This window comes from Primulina huaijiensis, chromosome 1 (genome assembly GCF_012295235.1).
Source record: "Primulina huaijiensis isolate GDHJ02 chromosome 1, ASM1229523v2, whole genome shotgun sequence".
Classification (NCBI taxonomy): domain Eukaryota; kingdom Viridiplantae; phylum Streptophyta; class Magnoliopsida; order Lamiales; family Gesneriaceae; genus Primulina; species Primulina huaijiensis.
The window spans coordinates 1,442,555-1,461,436 of record NC_133306.1 but is presented as its reverse complement, the minus strand read 5'-3'; the positions used below and the strand labels follow the sequence as shown (position 1 = coordinate 1,461,436).

Genomic DNA, 18,882 nt, shown 5'->3' with positions numbered 1-18,882 from the left:
TCTCGACGATTGAGAACTTGGGTTGAGGATTTTATTTTAAAAAAAATTGGATTTCTCTCCACAAGTGCTTAGTTAACCAATGGATCGAACCCGATATACATCTTGAAAAGATTAAAGGAATAGAATCAATCATCATGAAAATATCTTCTGGTGCCCAACTTCACATTTCCTGGATCTCGAAAAGCTCCCCAAATTGAATTGGTGCCTACAATTCATTTTATGCATGTTTATACCATGTATCCGTACTGATTCTTTTTCACATTGGTAAATATGAAATCCCTATACAAATTAGCCGTGAGTTTGCTATTATAATTTTATTTAGCCCTTTTTGAAATTGTGCTTTATACGGTGATCAACGCATCAGTGAATTGGACATTCATACACACACACACACACACACACACACACACACACATATATAATGTTCACTTACCGTGTTCAACTATGAAATAACTTTGATCAATTGAATGTACAATTTGGACAGGCACGAAGGTCCGTGGATGAACATCATATTTTTTGACACAAAACAAGAAAATATAATTTAAATTGCCATATTCAACTCGCTTGTTACNAAAAAAAAAAAAAAAAAAAAAAAAAAAAAAAAAAAAAAAACCACTAGGTTCAAAACAAAACAAAAAATCATCAATAAGGTAAATAAGTGCATCGGCTCCATTAACCAAATCGTGTCTAAACAAAACGAACCCTCTGCCAAAACTTCAGTACATGCACATCCTGAGACCTGCAGAAGAAACAGCTGAGTACATAACAAATGCCAGTTAATTAAATCCCGACGTTTAGATTCATAACCCAAGGACCCTTTCCCGTTCCGGACAACAAAACCAAACATTATATTGATTTTTTTCTCCTCCAAATCCTCTTAATATAATCATCTTTTAATTTAACTTTTCATAAATATACGCAAGTTAACTTATTATTATATATATTAAATTTAATAAACCATCTAAATCTAAATTTCAAAAATATTCTACCCCATTAAAAGTCTTAAAAAAATTAAGGCAGGGTATCACTCACTCAATACATTCTTATACCATATCTACATTAAAACTGTAAACATATTTAAAAACACTAAATGAAGACATGCATCACGTTCTTCAATATAATCTCCAAAAACGCTTATATAAAATACTCCTCCCGGACAATGTGGGAAACAAAGCCAAAAATAATGACTTCTCAACATTAACTATCAACATGTATCACAACCGGCTAGTTAAGAACCTAAAAGATACTAGCTCAAAGAATTGAACCTGGTAGCAATATAAATCACAACCTGTGTCAGCCAACTCTGATACCCATTTAGTCAGGATGTATAGTAAGGATTATGTGTCCATCTATAATAAGTTGCCAAGGTTTGGTAATAGATTCAACATTTTTTTATTTGGTTATATTACCTTGCTTAACAAATGCCTCTATAGCATACTACATGTCATGCGCATCAATAAGATTGAGATGAAAGATTGAAGACGGTCAAGATACATGATTGATTTTACCAAAATCTCACAAACAAATCAGATCAAATACCACCCATGTTACATTGGATTAAAGGAAGATAGAGAGTAAAAGAAATAACAATATATTTGGAACAGATGTTGCATGATTTTGACAATAATGGAAAAAAGGCATACCAATTCTAGTTTGATCTCAAACTCCCGCCCAGATCTTTTACAGCTTGTCGAATTGCATGAAGCGCCATTTTCTTCACCTTTTACCACAGATCAAATTTAAAGTTTTTTTAATAGGTTGATATTAAAACAATCTCAGAAATAAAAAAAAAATATCTTGAATATTTTAATGTACTTGGATATGGCATTCAGATAACGGTATATGTCTGTAGATCATAATCATAAAAAAACTACTTGTAAATGAAAACTCTAAATTCAACTCATTTTCAATATTAGGTGGCTATAATTCATATTTATAATCCGATATAATTTGTCCTTCTCTGAGTTCCTAATAGAATTAACCATGAGCAATAGACATGGGAGTAGTAACATAAAGAACTGCAATCTAAACAATTCCTAGTGCTAAAACATTCCATCTTCCAGATAAAGAAACAGGTGTGTCTAGAGTAAGAAAACATACCTCCAACTTGTCTTCCTTGGCCCTGTGATTTTGGGGAAGAATGCGGAATTCCTCAGTCAATCGAATACACTCTTCAACGTTTTCAGGTGAGACGAAGTCAAGGGCAACCTTTATGCATGACTGGCACACAAAATACAATACTTTAGTCGAAGTTGTAAAACCAAAAGCACGCAAAGCTTGGCTTATGAGATATGTAACAAAATATGAAGAAAATATATTTAAGTATGTCTTATTCATTAGTCATGTAAACATATACATACAGACTTTAAGTCCTATGTTAAAAAAGTAGATTAATCAAATCCCTACAATCAAGGTAAATAATTAAATAAAATCAATCCCTCCAATCAAGTTAAATCATATCTATATATTTCGTATTTCTGTATACAATTTATAATAATCCCCCTCAAGCTGGTGCATAGATATTGATCACGCCCAACTTGTTAAGAAGATAATCAACCCGAACTCCATTTAAAACTTTTGGAAAGATATGTCCTTGCTCTTTTCATGTCTTCACATATCATTAATTGATCAAACCTAGCTGAATCTTTTCACAGACGAAATGACAATCGATTTCAATATGCTTCGTTCGCTCATGAAATACGGGATGGGAAGCGATATGTAGAGCTGCTAGGTTATCACACCACAATTTGGTTGGTATTGAGGTTTTAAGACCTACTTCAGTCAGAAGCTTATATGTCCACATTAACTCAGACAAAGATTTTGTCATAGCTCTATATTCTAATTTTGTACTCAATCGTGAGACCACATTTTGCTTCTTAATTTTTCATGAAACTAGATTTCCCCCACAAAGACACAATAACAAAATGTAGATTTTCAATCATCTTTTGATCCTCCCCGGCCGGAATCTGAAAAACACTCACCTTAGTATGATCATGATTGCTATACAAGATACCTTATCCAGGTGCTCGTTTCAAATAGCACAAAATTTGCTCGACAGCTGCCCAATGATTTAACTGTTGGAGAAACCATATATTGACTCACAATACTAACTAAATATGCGATATCTAGACGAGTCACAATGAGATAATTTAATTTTCCAATCAATCTTCTATATCTCTCGGTATTCTCCAATTATTCACCTTCTTTTGTGAGCTGCAGACTAGAAATCATTGGAATGCTACACGGTTTAGCCTCCTATTTTCCTGTCGCAGACAATGAGTCCAGCACATATTTCCTTTGACATAAGAAGATTACTTTCTTACTTCTTGTGACCTCAACACCCAAAAAGTATTTTAAAATCCCTAAATCTCTTGTATGAAATGGACTGAAAAAAAGAATTTAAGAGATTAAATATCTGCCATATCATTTCGATATACAACCAAAAAAAAAACATGCCCACTACAGATTGTTTGTAAAACACATAATGATCAGACCTACTTTTATTCATTCCAAACTGCTCAATTGGCTCACTGAATTTGCCAAACCAAGCCTGAGGGCTTTGTTTCAAACCATATAAGGATTTTCAAAGACGACACTTTCCCATACTCTCCTTGAGCAACAAAACTGAATGGTTGCTACAAATAGACGTCCTTAAGGTCATCATGAAAAAAGCATTTTTTATGTCTAACTGATGTAAGGGCCAATTATGAGTGCCTGCCATGGAATTAAATAGCATGATTGAAGTAAGTTTAGCAACATGAGACAACAAATCAGAATAATTCACACCATAAGTTTGGACACAACCTTTAGCAACAAAACAGGCTTTCAATCGAGCAATAGACCCATTAGGATTGACCTTAACTGTAAACACCCATTTGCATCTGATTATCTTATTTCCTGCAGGCAATTTGATCATAGTTCAAGTACCATTGTTACCCAAAGCATTCATCTCTTCGATCATATCATTACGGCATCAAGGATGAGATAGAGCTTCATTAAAAGTCTTCGGAATAAATATAGAATCGAGAGATGTAATAAAGGAAAATGAAGATGATGATAAGCGATAATAAAACACAAAAGAAGACAGTGGATGGGTACATTGACATGTAACTTTGCGAAGAACAATTAGTAAATCATTACTTGAAAATGGATCTGTCGACGAATAATAGTGAAAGCCGGAGAGATTTCCGGCGACACACGCGCCGACGACGTAGCACTGAACCAGAATCTAGGAGACGGCAGATCGGCAAACGACATTTCTTCCTATACCGGCGGCGAGAAAAAAATGTCACTAAAATAAGTGACTCAAATTTCCGCACTCGTCCCACTATTTGTTTGTGCTCTCTGATACCATGTAACAAAATATGATGGAAGAATACATTTCAGTATATCTTATTCACTAGTCATATACACATACATATATATAGACTTTTAGTCTTACGCTAAGAAAGTAGACTAATCAAATCCCTACAATCTATCACTACAATCAAGGTAAATCACTAATCAAAATGCTAGGAAATACTATACTTCAATCCTTAGTGATTATCCATAATCCATCAGTCATGGGATTATTCGCCTAAGCTCTTATGTTGACACACCTCAACAAAATGAGGTGGCCAAGAAAAAAATAGGCATTGTGTCGAGGTAGTTAGATCTCTAGTGTTCATAACTCATGCCCCTAAACATTTTCTGGGGGCTCTATTCTTAACGCAACCTATCTTATCAATAGGATGCCATCTCAAGACCTAATTTCAAAATACCCATTTTCTTGATTAATACCCACATTTCAAAATTGTGTCTAATATTTCCTTGAAAACATTTGAATGTCGAGCCTATATCCATGCATAAAAGTGAGGTAAACTTGATCCCAAAGCGATCAAAGGCACAGTATTAGGGTACTCACCAGACCAGAAATGGCATAAATGTTATTCTTTTATCACAAGACAGTTCTATAATACAATACATCACTTTTCATGAACAATGCATGTACTATCCCAACCTGCCATTCACGGGGAGAATGTACTCAATGAATACAAGCTTTGGAATAGCATGCTCACTCAATCACCTGCTGCATCTAAACTTATAGTTTCTCCATCATATTCTGGACAAAATCATATCCCACAGATTCTTGAGTTTGAACCTCAAAAGAAATGCTCCCAATAATTCAATTGAATCATCAAGTCCCTGTCATCAAGTTCCGAAAATCCTTCTATCCAAAACAGTGATCTTCATGTCTATTCCAGGAGAAGAAATAGAGAGGAAACAGATAACCGAGCATGTCTTAAGCCGGTACATATCCAACCCGAACACAAGACATCATGTGTTTCAAGTTAACATCTAAGAAATCCCTATCACCGAATTACCTCTTGATGATTGAATTTGTCAATTGCTATGAGAACGCACAAAATCTTGTACCAAACACCCAAACTCTCACGAAGGTATACAGCCTTTATCAGCAATCTTGATCAGATAAATGTTCCCAACTCCGTCCACAAATCTATACAAGTACCTGAACGGGAGAAAACAATTCTCGAAGAACACAACGCCTTAGAGAAATATAAGGCGTGGGAGCTCACCGAACAAGCGCAAGGAAAATGAATTGCTGGATTTAAGTGGATATCTAAAATGAAACACAAAGCAGATGGACATCGGAAAAGATTCAATACCCACCTCGTTGCTAAAGGGTTCACCCAAGCTTTAGAGGATTGACTTTGCTCCGCAAAGTTCAACACTATCCAAGTTCTTTCTTTGACATCTTAGCCTTAGGCTTGGCCTATTTATTAATTAGATGTGAAAAATGCATTTCCTAATAGATACCTCTGAAAAGAAATGTATTTGGTAATTCTTCCTCATATTAAATCGCCTGTTACAACCAACAAAGTCTACAAACATAAGAAGTCCTTACATTGATTAATGCATTATCCATGTGCCTAGTTTGACAGATTTTCTAAAAGTTAGGAAGAGATATTGATCACTCCTATTTGTCATAATAGTGTATGTTGACGATATTGTTTTGAGAAATGGAAAAACTCATGAAATTCCTCATGAAGGAATCTGAGATAAAAGACATAGGAAATCTCATGTTTTTCTAGGGATGGAAGTGGCTCGAACAAGGAAAGGCATCTCTATCACTTCGAGAAAATTTGTGCCCGATCTACTCAAATAAACTGGAATCATGGGTTGTAAACCGACTAACAGTCCAATGGACTCTAAAACAAAAATTGGAATCAAGGTTGTCATATTTTGCTTCAAGAATGTTGTAGTTTCAAAACTGATTTGGTACTCCTGAGACTCCTCATCTGTGGCTTCAAAAGAAGACAGATTTTCGCCACATTTTTTTAATATTAATGGTTCAGCGTCGTAACTATTTCCTATAAATCCAACAATTATATATTTCTCCTTCTAAACATTTGATTGCAATTGAACAAGTGAATCATAAACAGCACGATTTATGGCTCAAAAACATCAATTTTTTCAAACATTCAACAAGAGCATATTTCAACTATTGTGTTCACATTTTCCCATGTGAATTGGACCAGGTTCAAGATCAATATAAACCTGCCTAAAACCTGGTCCCACACCACCAAAGCATAGTAACTAACTTTGTAACATCACTGATCACATAGATTCAAGATCCAATCACCCACCAATTTGTATAAACAGAAAATGTGATTCTATGGTCATTTCATAAGACTCAACTAGATGTACAATACCCTAAAACAAAGAGTAGAAAGAATAGAATATATTATATTCTTCAACTGATTACAATGGTACATATAAATAAGAGCATAATCTTCTAAATCTAGTAATAAGATCTCTACAAAAATGGAATAGAATATTCACAATATAACTAACATAATCTGCATGATTTATTTACTATAATAAAAGATTAATTCTAATAATATATTATCTTCAGAATCTGACACTCCCCCTCAAGCTGGTGAAAGAATATCGCTCATTCCAAGCTTGCTAACAATATTTGTGAACAAACTACTGGATAACGCCTTTGTGAATATATCTGCCAACTGATCCTTAGAATAGACAAATGGAGTGCATATTAATCCACTTTCCAATTTCTTTTTGATGAAGTGTCTATCGACTTCAACGTGTTTCTTACGGTCATGTTGCATCAAATTGTGAGCTATACTTATCGCTGATTTATTGTCACAATATAACTTCATGGGTGTCTTCCACTTAATTCTCAAGTCATCAAGAATTATCTGCAACCATAGCAATTCACATATTCCCAAAGCCATAACTCAAAATTCTGATTCTGCGCTTGATCTTGCAACCACATTTTGCTTTATACTTCTCCACGTTACTAGATTTCCCCCCAAGAATGTGCAATAGCCGGAAGTGGACCTTTGATCATCCAAGGAGCCCGCATAGTCGGCGTCTGTATAGGCTTCAAGAGTCATAAGCATCCCTTTTTGTGAATAATAAGCCTTTTCCTGGACTGCCTTTAAGATAATGTAAAATCCTATGGACTGCCTTGAGGTGTTTTTCCTTCGGATTTTGCATATATCTGCTAACTACACTTACGGCATACGAAATGTCTGGTCTAGAGTGAGTTAAATACAGTAACCTCCCAACCAGCCTCTGATAAGAACCTCTATCTACCACTGGGTCATTTGGTGCATCACATAGTCCGTGATTGACTTCAATAGGGGTGTCCGCCGGCTTGCATCCCATCTTTCCTGAGTCTTTCAACAAATCCAGCACATATTTTTGTTGGGAAATGATATCCCATGACGTGAGTGAGCCACTTCAATTCCTAGAAAGTATTTTAACTTCTCAAGTTCTTTGATATCAAACTCTTTGAGTAGGCGCTGCTTCAGGTCATGTCTTCCTGCTATATCATTCCCGGATACTATCATATCATCAACATACACCAGCATGATAGTCACTCCCCCTGAAGCCGAGTGCTTCAAAAACAAAGAATGATCCCCTTGGCTTTGTCTGTATCCCAAGCTAGTCATTGCTTTACTGAGTCTTCCAAACCAAGCACGTGGTGATTGTTTGAGACCATAAAGTGCTTGTTTCATCCTACACAACATCCCTTTTTTAGATCACCCATGAAGAAATGCATTCTTAACATCAAATTGGAACATATTCCATCCAAAATTTGTCGCTAATGACAGAAGGATCCGAACTGTGTTCATCTTTGCAACAGGTGCAAAGGTTTCCCAATAGTCAAGTCCATATGTTTGGGTGTATCCTTTTGCAACTAGCCTCGCCTTATAACGTTCAACTGTCACATCTGATTTATATTTGATAGTGAATACCCATCGACAACCAACCGGTTTAACATCATGTCGCAATCTAACAAATTCCCACGTTTTGTTGCTTTCAAGAGCTTCCATTTCTATTTTCATGGCATCTTCCCACTTCTTGTCTCTTAATGCCTCTGATAGATTTCTTGGAATGGATATATTGTGAAGATTGGTCAACAAGGCTTTAGGGTTGTGGGACAGGTTCTGATAGGTCATAAAATTATGTAAGGGATGTTTAGTACAGGTTCTAATTCCTTTTCTTAATGCGCTTGGCAAGTTCATGTCCTGGTCAACATCATCTAAGGTCTTAGAATCTGTTAAGATTTTGGGTTCAACGAGTATTTCACTCTCGGCTATGGCTTGACCTTTTCCAGCTGATAGCGTGGAAATTTCAGGAACTTGTGCGACATTCAGAGGTAGTGGTGCTACTGTAGAGGCTAGAATTTATTTTCTGGAATAAGTTTTGAGTGGCTGTGTTGGGGTTTCTTTTTCCTTATCCACGATCAGATCACTTTGTGGGGCTGATTTGTCTGTTTGATCAAGAAGTATAGATGGTGAGTTGTGTAGTAGTGGCAGTGTGCTACACTCGAAGGGAAGATCAAGTGAAAGGCTTATATCCCCTCCATCCCTATCAGTTTTGTTTTCTGGAGATTTTGAGGGAAAATAAGACTCATTTTCGACAAAGGTGACATCAGCAGAAACAAAGGTTTTTCAAGTGAAAGGATGAAAGCACTTATATCTTTTTTGAGTAGAGGAATACCCGATAAACATACATCAAAGAGCTCGAGGGTCGAGTTTTCCTCTATTTTGGGAATGTATGTGAACGAAGACGACACTTCCAAAAATTCTAGGAACAAGATTATTGGACGCAATAAAATTAGGAAAAAATTTTGTGAGAATTTCTATTGGGGTTTTAAAATCAAGAATACAAGTGGGAAGTCTATTAATAAGGTGTGCAGCGGTAAGGAGAGCTTCTCCCCAATAATGTTTAGGAACATTTTTGTGAAACAATAACGCTCTTGTGATATTTAGGAGGTGGCCGTTCTTTCGTTCAGCCACGCCTTTTTGTTGTGGTGTACTGACACAAAAGGATTCATGCAAAATTCCTTCCTTTTGAAAGAAAGAGGAAAGAGACAAATCGAAGTAATCTTTGGCATTGTCTGACCTAAATCTTTTAATTCTCACATCAAATTGCGTCTTAATCATGTTATAGAATTTTGGAAAAATAGTGCTAACTTCGGATTTATTTTTCAAAAAGTAAATCCATGTCACGCGAGTGCAATCATCGATAAAAGACACAAACCACTAGGAACCAGAAATATTTTGAACACTAGAGGGACCTCATATATCGCTATGGATCAAAGAGAATGGAACACCAGTTCTTTTATTGTTTGCTGGAAATGAAACACGTTTGTGTTTCGCAAATTCACAGTCATTACAATGAAAGGACTCTAATTTATTTTCTTAAACCATAAAAGAAACATTAACTTAAGGACCATAAAGGAAAGATGGCCTAAACGACGATGAAAAAGCCAAATTTTATTCTTAGTTGACAAAACAAACTCGGAAAAAAATGATGTGGGTCTCTCCATCCTAGTTCCTCCATTTTGACTTTTTAGATAAAAAAGAACATTCCTCTCATTAGCACGTCCAATCATCCTCTTCATTTTCAGTTCCTGAAACTCACAATGGGAAGAGAAGAAGATCACACAACAATTGGAATCCATGGTTAGTTTCTTAATGGTGATTAGGTTTGCAAACAATTTTGGAACATAGAGGAAATTTTTAAGAACAAAGGATGGGCTTATATAGATATCACCTTGACTAGCAATGGTAGTGAAAGATCCACCAGCTAAGGTGATTTTCTTGTGGCTAGAGCATGGTGTGTAGGTAGAGAATGATTTGGAATTATAGGTCATGTGATCAGTGGCTCCGGAATCGATTATCCATAACTTTGGAGAAATCTTTTCAGAGATATTAACAGAGCAAGAAGTAGGAATGATACCTGAAAAATCCAAGGAGCTAGTACCTGAAGATGAGGGTTTCTCAAGTGACACTAAGAAATTTTTCAACGCCTTGATCTCCTGCTCACTTAATCATGCACCAAGGTTTTGTTCGCTTCTTTCATTGTTCGATGGTGCACTTACCATATGGGCCCTGCCTCCTTCATCAATGTTTCGATCAGGCCTACCATGTAGCTTCCAACACTGATCTTTGGTGTGACCATTCTTTCTGCAGTAAGTGCAATATAGAGATTCACGACGGTTGAATCTTGATTTTTTGTGTTGATTGTTGAACTTGGATTCTTTTATCCCAGCCGTTTTAGCAACAAGTGCAGATCCTTCTTCTCCGCGTGTCTCAAGCATCACCCTTCTACGGCCTTCTTCTGCACGAATGGTAGAGATTGTTTCATTTAAGGAAAACAGATCTGTCTTCCCTAAAATTTGCACTCTAACTGCATCAAACTAAATGTTGAGGCCAACCAGAAATTCATAGGTTCTTTCCATTTCAATAAACTGCTTTAAGACTGTAGCATCTGCTGCACAAGTCATCTTAATGCACTGGTATTAACATTTGTTGTGGTCTGATTTCCTTGCTTTGTTGTTGCGATCTTTGACTTAACTTCGTAAATCTGGGCTGCGTCATTAGCCCTAGAGCATGTATGTCGCATGGCCTCCAAAATTTCTTTGGTTGATCCAAGGAACATGCATGTATCGCTAATCTCTGGCAGCATCGAATTCCATAACCATGACATTACCATGGAATCTTGTTCATCCCAAGATGCAAATTTGGGATCTTTCTCCGAAGGTCCAGTACCTGTTAAATGATCCAGCCGTCCTCGACCTTTCAGAAAGATCTTGACAAGTTGGGACCATTTCAAGTAATTTTTTCCATTCAATCTATGAGCAGAATGAAGATTTTGTAATTCCCCTGTTGCTGCAGTATGTTCGACAGTGGCAGCATCAGATCTAGGGCTGATTACAGTACTATCGGACATTTTGCTAGAGATGGATGAACTTTGCTCTGATACCAAAACAAAGGGTAGAAAGAACAGAATTTATTATATTCTTCAACTGATTACAATGGTACATATAAATAAGAGCATAATCTTCTAAATCTAGTAATAAGATCTCTACAAAAATGGAATAGAATATTCACAATATAACTAACATAATCTGCATGATTTATCTACTATAATAAAAATTAATTCTAATAATATATTATCTACAGAATCTGACACCCTAAAACAGGAAACATCTTGAATCAGATTTTTAGTTGGATCTTCATCTATGTGGAGCACCTCAATCCAGTTGATGGTTATAATAGTTTGCAAACAAATTTACCTTTAAATTCCTGACTTGATGTGGGCAGCCAGCAGGTATAAAAACTGCATCGCCTAGTTTTTGAACAAATGTCCATGGTTCGATTCCTAAGTAAGCATAGCTTTTAGCAAGATTAACACAAAAAAGTACTTTTTTACTGGTCATAAACAGTGGACGCATTAAACAGGGAAAACTAACCATATTCCTCCTTAAGTCTTCTTTTATGCTCCTTTGTCAAGTAAACAGTTTGATCATGAATGGGATGGACAACCTATAAGGTGAGATTAATTATTGCAGATACAAAAAGGTTTGAGGGAATAAATTTCTGATACCCAGAGAAACAACAGTAGTTACAAATTTCAGAAAATGTAGCAGACAAAGCAAATCAAATTAGATCACTGGACCTTCTTAGTGGCTTCTAAATTATATGGTTGTAAAGACTTGTGAATTATGGTCCTTCCACTTTGGCTTTACAACATTGGATTAAAAATACAGGTTTCCTGACGCCTCAGACCAATTCCAATTTCCAAATCAATCATTACCTGAGGCAAAGGATTGCAATAGATGTGCCTGAACTCCTTGTAATGCCTCTTCACATATTCCTCCAATTTCGGTACATCCTGCCTCCTAAAAATATCCCAGAGAGCACCCTCGTTGTCTCCGAAACATTCTAATACATTTCCTGAAACTGAAGCACCATTATCATCTTTTCTACATTCTTTCGTCTGGTCATTTTCAACACTTTCAGAAGATTCTAACAGCTCATGCTGATCACCATCAAATACCTCAGCATTGTTATTTTTCATCATTTCCTCTGCTATGCAACATTTTCCATCAGATTCATTGATAGAGCAAGCCTCAGTGATATGGTCTTGCTTATCTGAGGTATCAGCTCCATTCTTTCCTACATTGAGACATATCAGGTCCTCTACATTACTGTCTCTCTGTTCTTCCATATGAATTTCAATGCAGACCTTCTCATCTAGTTTTTCATTCTTAGTGTTTCTTTTTGCAAGATTAGAAGCTGCCGATTTAATAGCTTTATTCCTTGAATTAGAACCCTCAAAGACCTGTGATGATGCCTTTTCACTCAGCCTGGATGGTTCACTGTCACTGGGTTGCTGTTTATCAAACGTTGCATTTAATGTCCAACTCTCTCCATACAATTCTCTTTTATCCTGGGCAGCATGCTTCTTTCGCAGTTTTCTTATTGCCTTGAGATTCTTGGGTTTAATGGTGACTGATTCGCAATGGGTCAGCACGTTCACCTAAGAAAGACAAAATTTATAAAACTCAAACATGTGTAGACTATACAATTTTACAGTAAAGGCTTGGCGTATGAACCAAAAGGAGCTCATGCATATCCCATACTTAATATCATAACATAGCAACAGAATAACAAATTCAAAGGATAGAGCATACAGCGTCAGACATATCACAGTGCAGTTTGGTGACAGAATCACCCCGTCCAAACTCCGGAGCAAATCCATAAGCAATATATGTCTTTGGTCCTAAATCCGGCTTCAGACATTCCTTAGGAAGTTTAACAGCGAGATTTAAGTACCCGCTGCGAGGATGTGTGTATTCCTTGAAAGGCAAGCAGCTGAGAAACTCGGCACCATGGCGAGGTAACCGCTCCTCAAACAAGTTAGATGGAGGCCAATCTTTCAACTTAAGAATCTCAGGCCAATCTCTAGAATCAAATAGACCCTCTGAATACCCTTTGAAAAAATGGTGTACATTTATATCAACCTGCATATATCATGAAATAATGTATTATCCATCACACTTCGAAACAGATAAAAGCATGCATATCCATAAGATGTTGGCTAAGTTGGATAAGAGAAACAATAAATGAAGAACCTATATAGTTCTAGTAGCGAACACAACGATCAAGTTAAAAAAATCTATATAGCAAATGACTTTAGCCTACATTTTCAAAAATGTTTTATTCAGTAGTTTAACAACTTCAGCTAAAAATTGACTACTATCACATAAACCATCCAATGTGTAGAAAATAACTCGAGCCCGTTTCAGAGAAGAAACCACACTCGACAAATAACCCAAAGATAAACCAAACAAACGAGTAAAGTTCACATTCAGATTTTAGCTGCTTGAAGTAATAAAAAAATAGGAAAAACCAAGCTACCTCACACCAGTCCAAGCAACTAATAGCAGTAACGTCAAGTAGCTGTTTATGTTTAACATTTGTAATCTGTCGAAAGGCTCGCCACATAACCATAGGCTCCCAGCTCAAACCACACGTAGTTTCGAGCACATCACTGACAATCACCGGCTCACCTTTAGACCAATGCCATTGAAAATGCATCAAATCAGTATGCTGGTCTTTCGCTACTGGATTGTATAAAAAATTATCCTCTGAGTTTTTTCGAGCTGCGGCTTTGCGCAATTTGTTCCTGTCAGTATTTTCACCAACAAAATTAAAACACGAGCACTCCTGCTCAAAATTTTGGGGGGTGTTCTCAAGATTTTGAGTTTGGGCTATTTCTTCCACTTTCAGCAACAACTCAGAGACATGATTATTAGGAAAGATGTGCTTCAGTTCAAGAATCCCTTCACCACAGCCACCCATCTGATGGGGTGGGCACTGGATGGCACCTGTGTCCATACATTTCCATTCATGTTTGAACTCAATAGCATCCCTGGTCATAGTATCAGTCACTTCCCCACAAGTCCTATTGTTTACTGAAGTAGCACCATCTAAATCAAGAAGATCCGTTTCATTAGCTTCATGACAAGATGTTTCTAATTCACCATGCATATAACAAAGTTCCTGTTTGGTATAATGCATGACTACTCCTTTATCACCTCCGCGTAGAAATCCATCCCGAAGCTCCCGGCAACAAGTGAGGCACATGTCATACGAGCATCGTGGGCAGCTTCGGTGAAAATCAACAATAGATGTTTTGCAGTTGTCACTGTATATATTCATAGAAAAATAAGTCATTTTTGCAAACTTGAAGTTCGTGGAAAAAAGAGAGTACCACCCATACATACCAGTAAATTCGCTCATTCATCTTACAATCCGATTTCAGAGGTTCGATTTCTGAGGCTGGTAACCCTGCTCAAACAAACTATCATGAGTCAGATAATTAGAGCAACTGAAGTTGAAATTAAGTTTGTTTTATATAGTTGAGGCAGTTAAATTTTAGATTATAATTGAGAATTTCACTTCATTGGCAAAAGAAAGAAGCACATTAACCAGCAGTCATGACTTTGGGGAAAAAAAAACAAACCATGTATTGAATCATCACAAAATCTGTTTCTGAAACACTTATTCCAAACAGTACAGAAACTTAGCAGTTCTCACAACATTCACAATAATAGAAAATCCCAAGATTTGTAATGAAATCACGAGGTACTGGCTTGTTTTGAGATATTATGAATGATCCCAATATACTATGAATGATTCCATGCTTACCAGAAGAGAGAGGACCATCCAATAAATCCACATTGAAGTAATTTGTTCAAGAAAATACCTTGTATCTTGGCCTCCATTTCCTTCTCAGATGCTTGTTCTGCGTGAAATCGTATCAAGAAGGGCAGAAGCATTCGCAAAATGTATTTAGCATAGAGCATCTTCTCTTCATTATCATATTCCAATTCCAAATTCTTCAATGTCTGAAATAACATAAACAGTATTCATATAAAACGGAAAAAATTGGAAGAAACATGGGAAATATAATCACAAAAGCATGTGTAAAAGCTTACCCGAATTGGCCCAACCAGTCGCATGCAACTCTTGCAATTGCAATTCTTACAACAAACAGGGCAAGCTTTAGCAAAATCCTCTTCCGACATCCGAGGATACCTGTGAACAAGAAAGATTAAGTGTCAGTCCACAGTATGAAGATTAACAGGAGGAGAAAAGCATGGGATTGGATAATTTCATCTGCTGCAGTTAAAGGGGTCAACAAACACCCAGAGCTAAAGTGTGACAGGACGATAACAAGTTAAGTATATGTGGACATGCATGCTAAGAAACAAAGCATAAGCCCAATGATTAAGAGAGCAGCTGGTCAGTTTGAAACAGCTTAAGTACAACTCTTCCAATTGAACGATGCCATTTTTACGCTTTGAGTCCAGATCTCATGCATGAGACAATAACATAGTTGAACAACTAGAAAGGTTAATAAAAGCTCTAATTTACTCCATATTTCACAACACAATAATTAACTTAAGAACAGATAGATGTGTGTCCATCCAAAAATAGAAGCTACAACAGGTAAGATGCAATGATGGCCATGTCCAGCAGAAAAGAACTAGACTAGTAAGATTTTACACACCACCGAGTCATGCAAGGAACGCAGTAACGCTTTGTTATACATCGAGTACAACGTACAACCCTCCCTTTATCATTCCTCTGGCACTGGTGACACATGTTAGACTCTATCTCATTCCCCTGTCAAATGAAAGAGAAAGCCATAACATGATACATAGGACTCTGGCCAGATGGACAGAAAACAGAAAAAACGAAAAGATTACAAATTGCTAAAAACTTAATTCGAGGAATATAAATTAATTTACATTTTCATCAATCTTCTTCAAACCCTTGCGCTTCAGTGCACCATTGGTTTTAACATTCTTAGATCGAAGAGAATGATCTCCTTTATCACTATTTTGCGCTCCCTCGTTGTATTTCTCTTCTCCTTTCTCCTCTTCTCCCTGTTCCAATGGCTTTCTCCCCTGACCTTTGGCATGGCTACCCTTTTTCTCGATTTTTTCATCTACCACATCCCTGTCATCGTTCTCCTCGTTTTTCTTCTCTCTCCTCTTTCTCTTCAGGCCCCTTTTTGGCTTCTCCTCGGCTTTCTCCACTTTCACCATCTCACTGTCGCTGGGCTCACTTTTCACACACATTTTCCTTCCCGCATGACTCCTCTTTTTCTTCCGGTTCTTTCTCTGCTTTCTCTCAACTTCTGAATCATATAGATTCTCATTCCGAACTGCTTTCTCTATTTTCTCCTTCGCCAGCAGACCAGACTTCCTCGGTTCTCTCGGGCTAAAAACATCATAGTTCATAAAACTAGCCCCATCTGCTTTGCAATCCTCGTTTCCACTAAAATTCCCAATTTTCTCTTCTTTCCGTCTCTTACCCCTCTTCTTCCCACACTCTCTCTTGTCCACTAGGTCATCAATCTCCATTCCCCCTCTCTCCCCAAGTTTCACTTCTTCCTTTTCTTTCGTTTCCTCCCCCCCATTTTCCACCACTTTTTGCAAAGCCTCCAAATTTTCTCCCACGCCGAGATTTTCCTCTTCGATTAAGCACCGACTTTCCTCCCTTCCATCTTCCAACTCTTTCCGTAAAGTCTCCCCAACCATTTTTTCCTCCACTAAATACAAAGTTTCCATCTTTTCCTCCTCCGCCGAACACGGAGCCTCATTCTCTTCCGCCGGGAAATTCAAATCCATCTTACTTTCTTTACTCCTTAATCGAAAGCCTTTCTTTTCAAGAAACAAAAGATATACATAGAAAATCCAGCCTCGTTATTGTTCAAACGCATCCGTACAAAACCCTCCTCCTCGAACGACGTCGTTGGTATTGGTTTCCCCCAATCACCTTTCACCTTGTCAAAAATTACTGGCGGATGATTTTAAGTGGATTTGGTGAAAAACAAAATCCCGCCCGTTTGCTGGGATCATTTAAAATCAACCGCGCCAATGTACCTTCTCGGGGCGGGGTTCGTCCTCCTTCCAGCTTTGCTGTGTGTCTTCTTTCTATCTAGACATGATGTGGATTATGGTTCCGTTTTTACCCTCAAAACAAGAAATGGGTAGTTGGAGAAAATATGTCCATCCAAGTTGGTGAGTCAGGTTGCATGCCACCAATGTGAAATGCTTTTAACAAGTTTCGATCTTAGCCACGATTTTGTTAAATCATCCAAAATTCAGCAACGGGTTTAAGTGAACTATCACTAATGAGCAACGATTTTAACAAAAATGTTTTCATTGGCATCTAGAACCGATTATTTGAGTGAATAGATGCTCATACGCTTCCGATTTACTCATATTGACGCTAACAGTCTTTCGAATCAGAAGATTTAATTGTATTAGCAACGAAAAAGCGTTTTATAGAATTCTCGACAAAATTTTGTGATTCTCAAATAAAAACCCTCCCCCTCGTTTTATCTAGCGGTTTTCACTTTTTTGCTCTAGCAAAGACTATTTTTTCGAATTTAGTTGGATTTTTATATTTTTATGTTAGATTTGATTAGTATATTAGTTATGCAATTTTAGTGGGATAAATTGAAAATAATGATTTTTAAATACCAATTATTTTTTAAAAAACAGTAGCTGGAATAAACGATGAAGCGAACGATTACTCTTTCTAAAACTATGATTTTCACAATGATTTTTGTGACGATTTTAGCCGCCACAAAACCCGAATTTTTTGTATTGAGGCAAAACCGATTGGATTTTGACATAGCCACTTGTAACAATGTTAAAAATACAACTTAAAAAACGTAGTAAGATAAACTATCGAAACTCCCTCGTATCAAAAGAAAATAGAAGATAACAATAAGAAATTATTGGAATAATTTGTCATGCTTTTATTCTGTATGTCAGTAACTAAGCTAAGAGTGATTGGACTGCCAAGCCAAGATGATGCAATTATTTTTGGGTTTACCATCTTTTGTTGGCCGAAGTACAAAACGAGTCTTTGATGGGGTGATAAAACGTGTTTGGCGCTAAGCGTAAGGCTGGAAAAGCGGACAAGGATCAACTTGCAGATTTCTTTTCTGGAATAGCTGTTGATAATATAGGAGTTAGCCCCTGTCGCATCTCATAATACAGAATCGGAACCATTTGACTTTTTCAATTCGAGTTCTGGGGGATACCAGGAGCATGGGAATCCAAGAAAAGATTTTAATGTCTTGATGGGTAGTATGTCCATAAATGGTAACCATCCATTTCCAAAGCAAAGTGGAAGTACTGCTGGGAAAGGATCAGAAAATGTCAGTTCAATATCCAGTATCTTCCCGCAGAGTAAAGTTTCAAACCATGTTTTGAATACTGGATTTACTTCTCCAGCCACGGGGATGAATGCGAATCCCATGTTTCTTTGAATGCTATGACCTATAGTTGTCCAACTGGCTTGACGTTCAATCAATCCCTTGGTTCTCTGCACGTGAATTATCATGCCATGGAGAGTCTTGTTACGCAACAACAGTTCCTGGCGGCAATGACCAGCTTCCAGCAACTAGGGAATCTTCAATCAAATACAAGTATTAGTTCTGCTTGAGGAGGAAATTCTTCACCCTTGC

At 37.0% G+C, this 18,882-nt stretch overlaps 1 protein-coding gene across 5 annotated transcripts; it reads right to left on the bottom strand.

The window, feature by feature from the left end:
- Positions 1-553: 553 nt before the first annotated feature.
- On the bottom strand, positions 554-17,337 carry LOC140975084 (lysine-specific demethylase JMJ27-like). Of its 5 annotated transcripts, none has more exons than XM_073438602.1 (13): positions 16,145-17,336; positions 15,904-16,019; positions 15,329-15,428; positions 15,097-15,238; positions 14,615-14,678; positions 13,746-14,535; positions 13,019-13,348; positions 12,139-12,864; positions 11,795-11,867; positions 11,618-11,703; positions 2,101-2,220; positions 1,644-1,720; positions 554-754 (listed from the first exon to the last, which is right to left on the bottom strand). In XM_073438602.1, exons 1-12 carry the CDS (start codon positions 17,027-17,029, stop codon positions 1,649-1,651), a joined length of 3,504 nt encoding a protein of 1,167 aa, XP_073294703.1. In that variant the 5' UTR covers positions 17,030-17,336; the 3' UTR covers positions 554-754; positions 1,644-1,648. The 5 variants fall into 5 exon arrangements, 4 of the variants coding, with proteins under 4 accessions (XP_073294703.1, XP_073294694.1, XP_073294713.1 ...); XM_073438593.1 differs by having other exon boundaries at positions 554-739; XR_012174904.1 differs by lacking the exons at positions 554-754; positions 1,644-1,720 and adding an exon at positions 3,805-3,897 and having other exon boundaries at positions 16,145-17,337.
- Between the last annotated feature and the right edge of the window lie 1,545 nt (positions 17,338-18,882).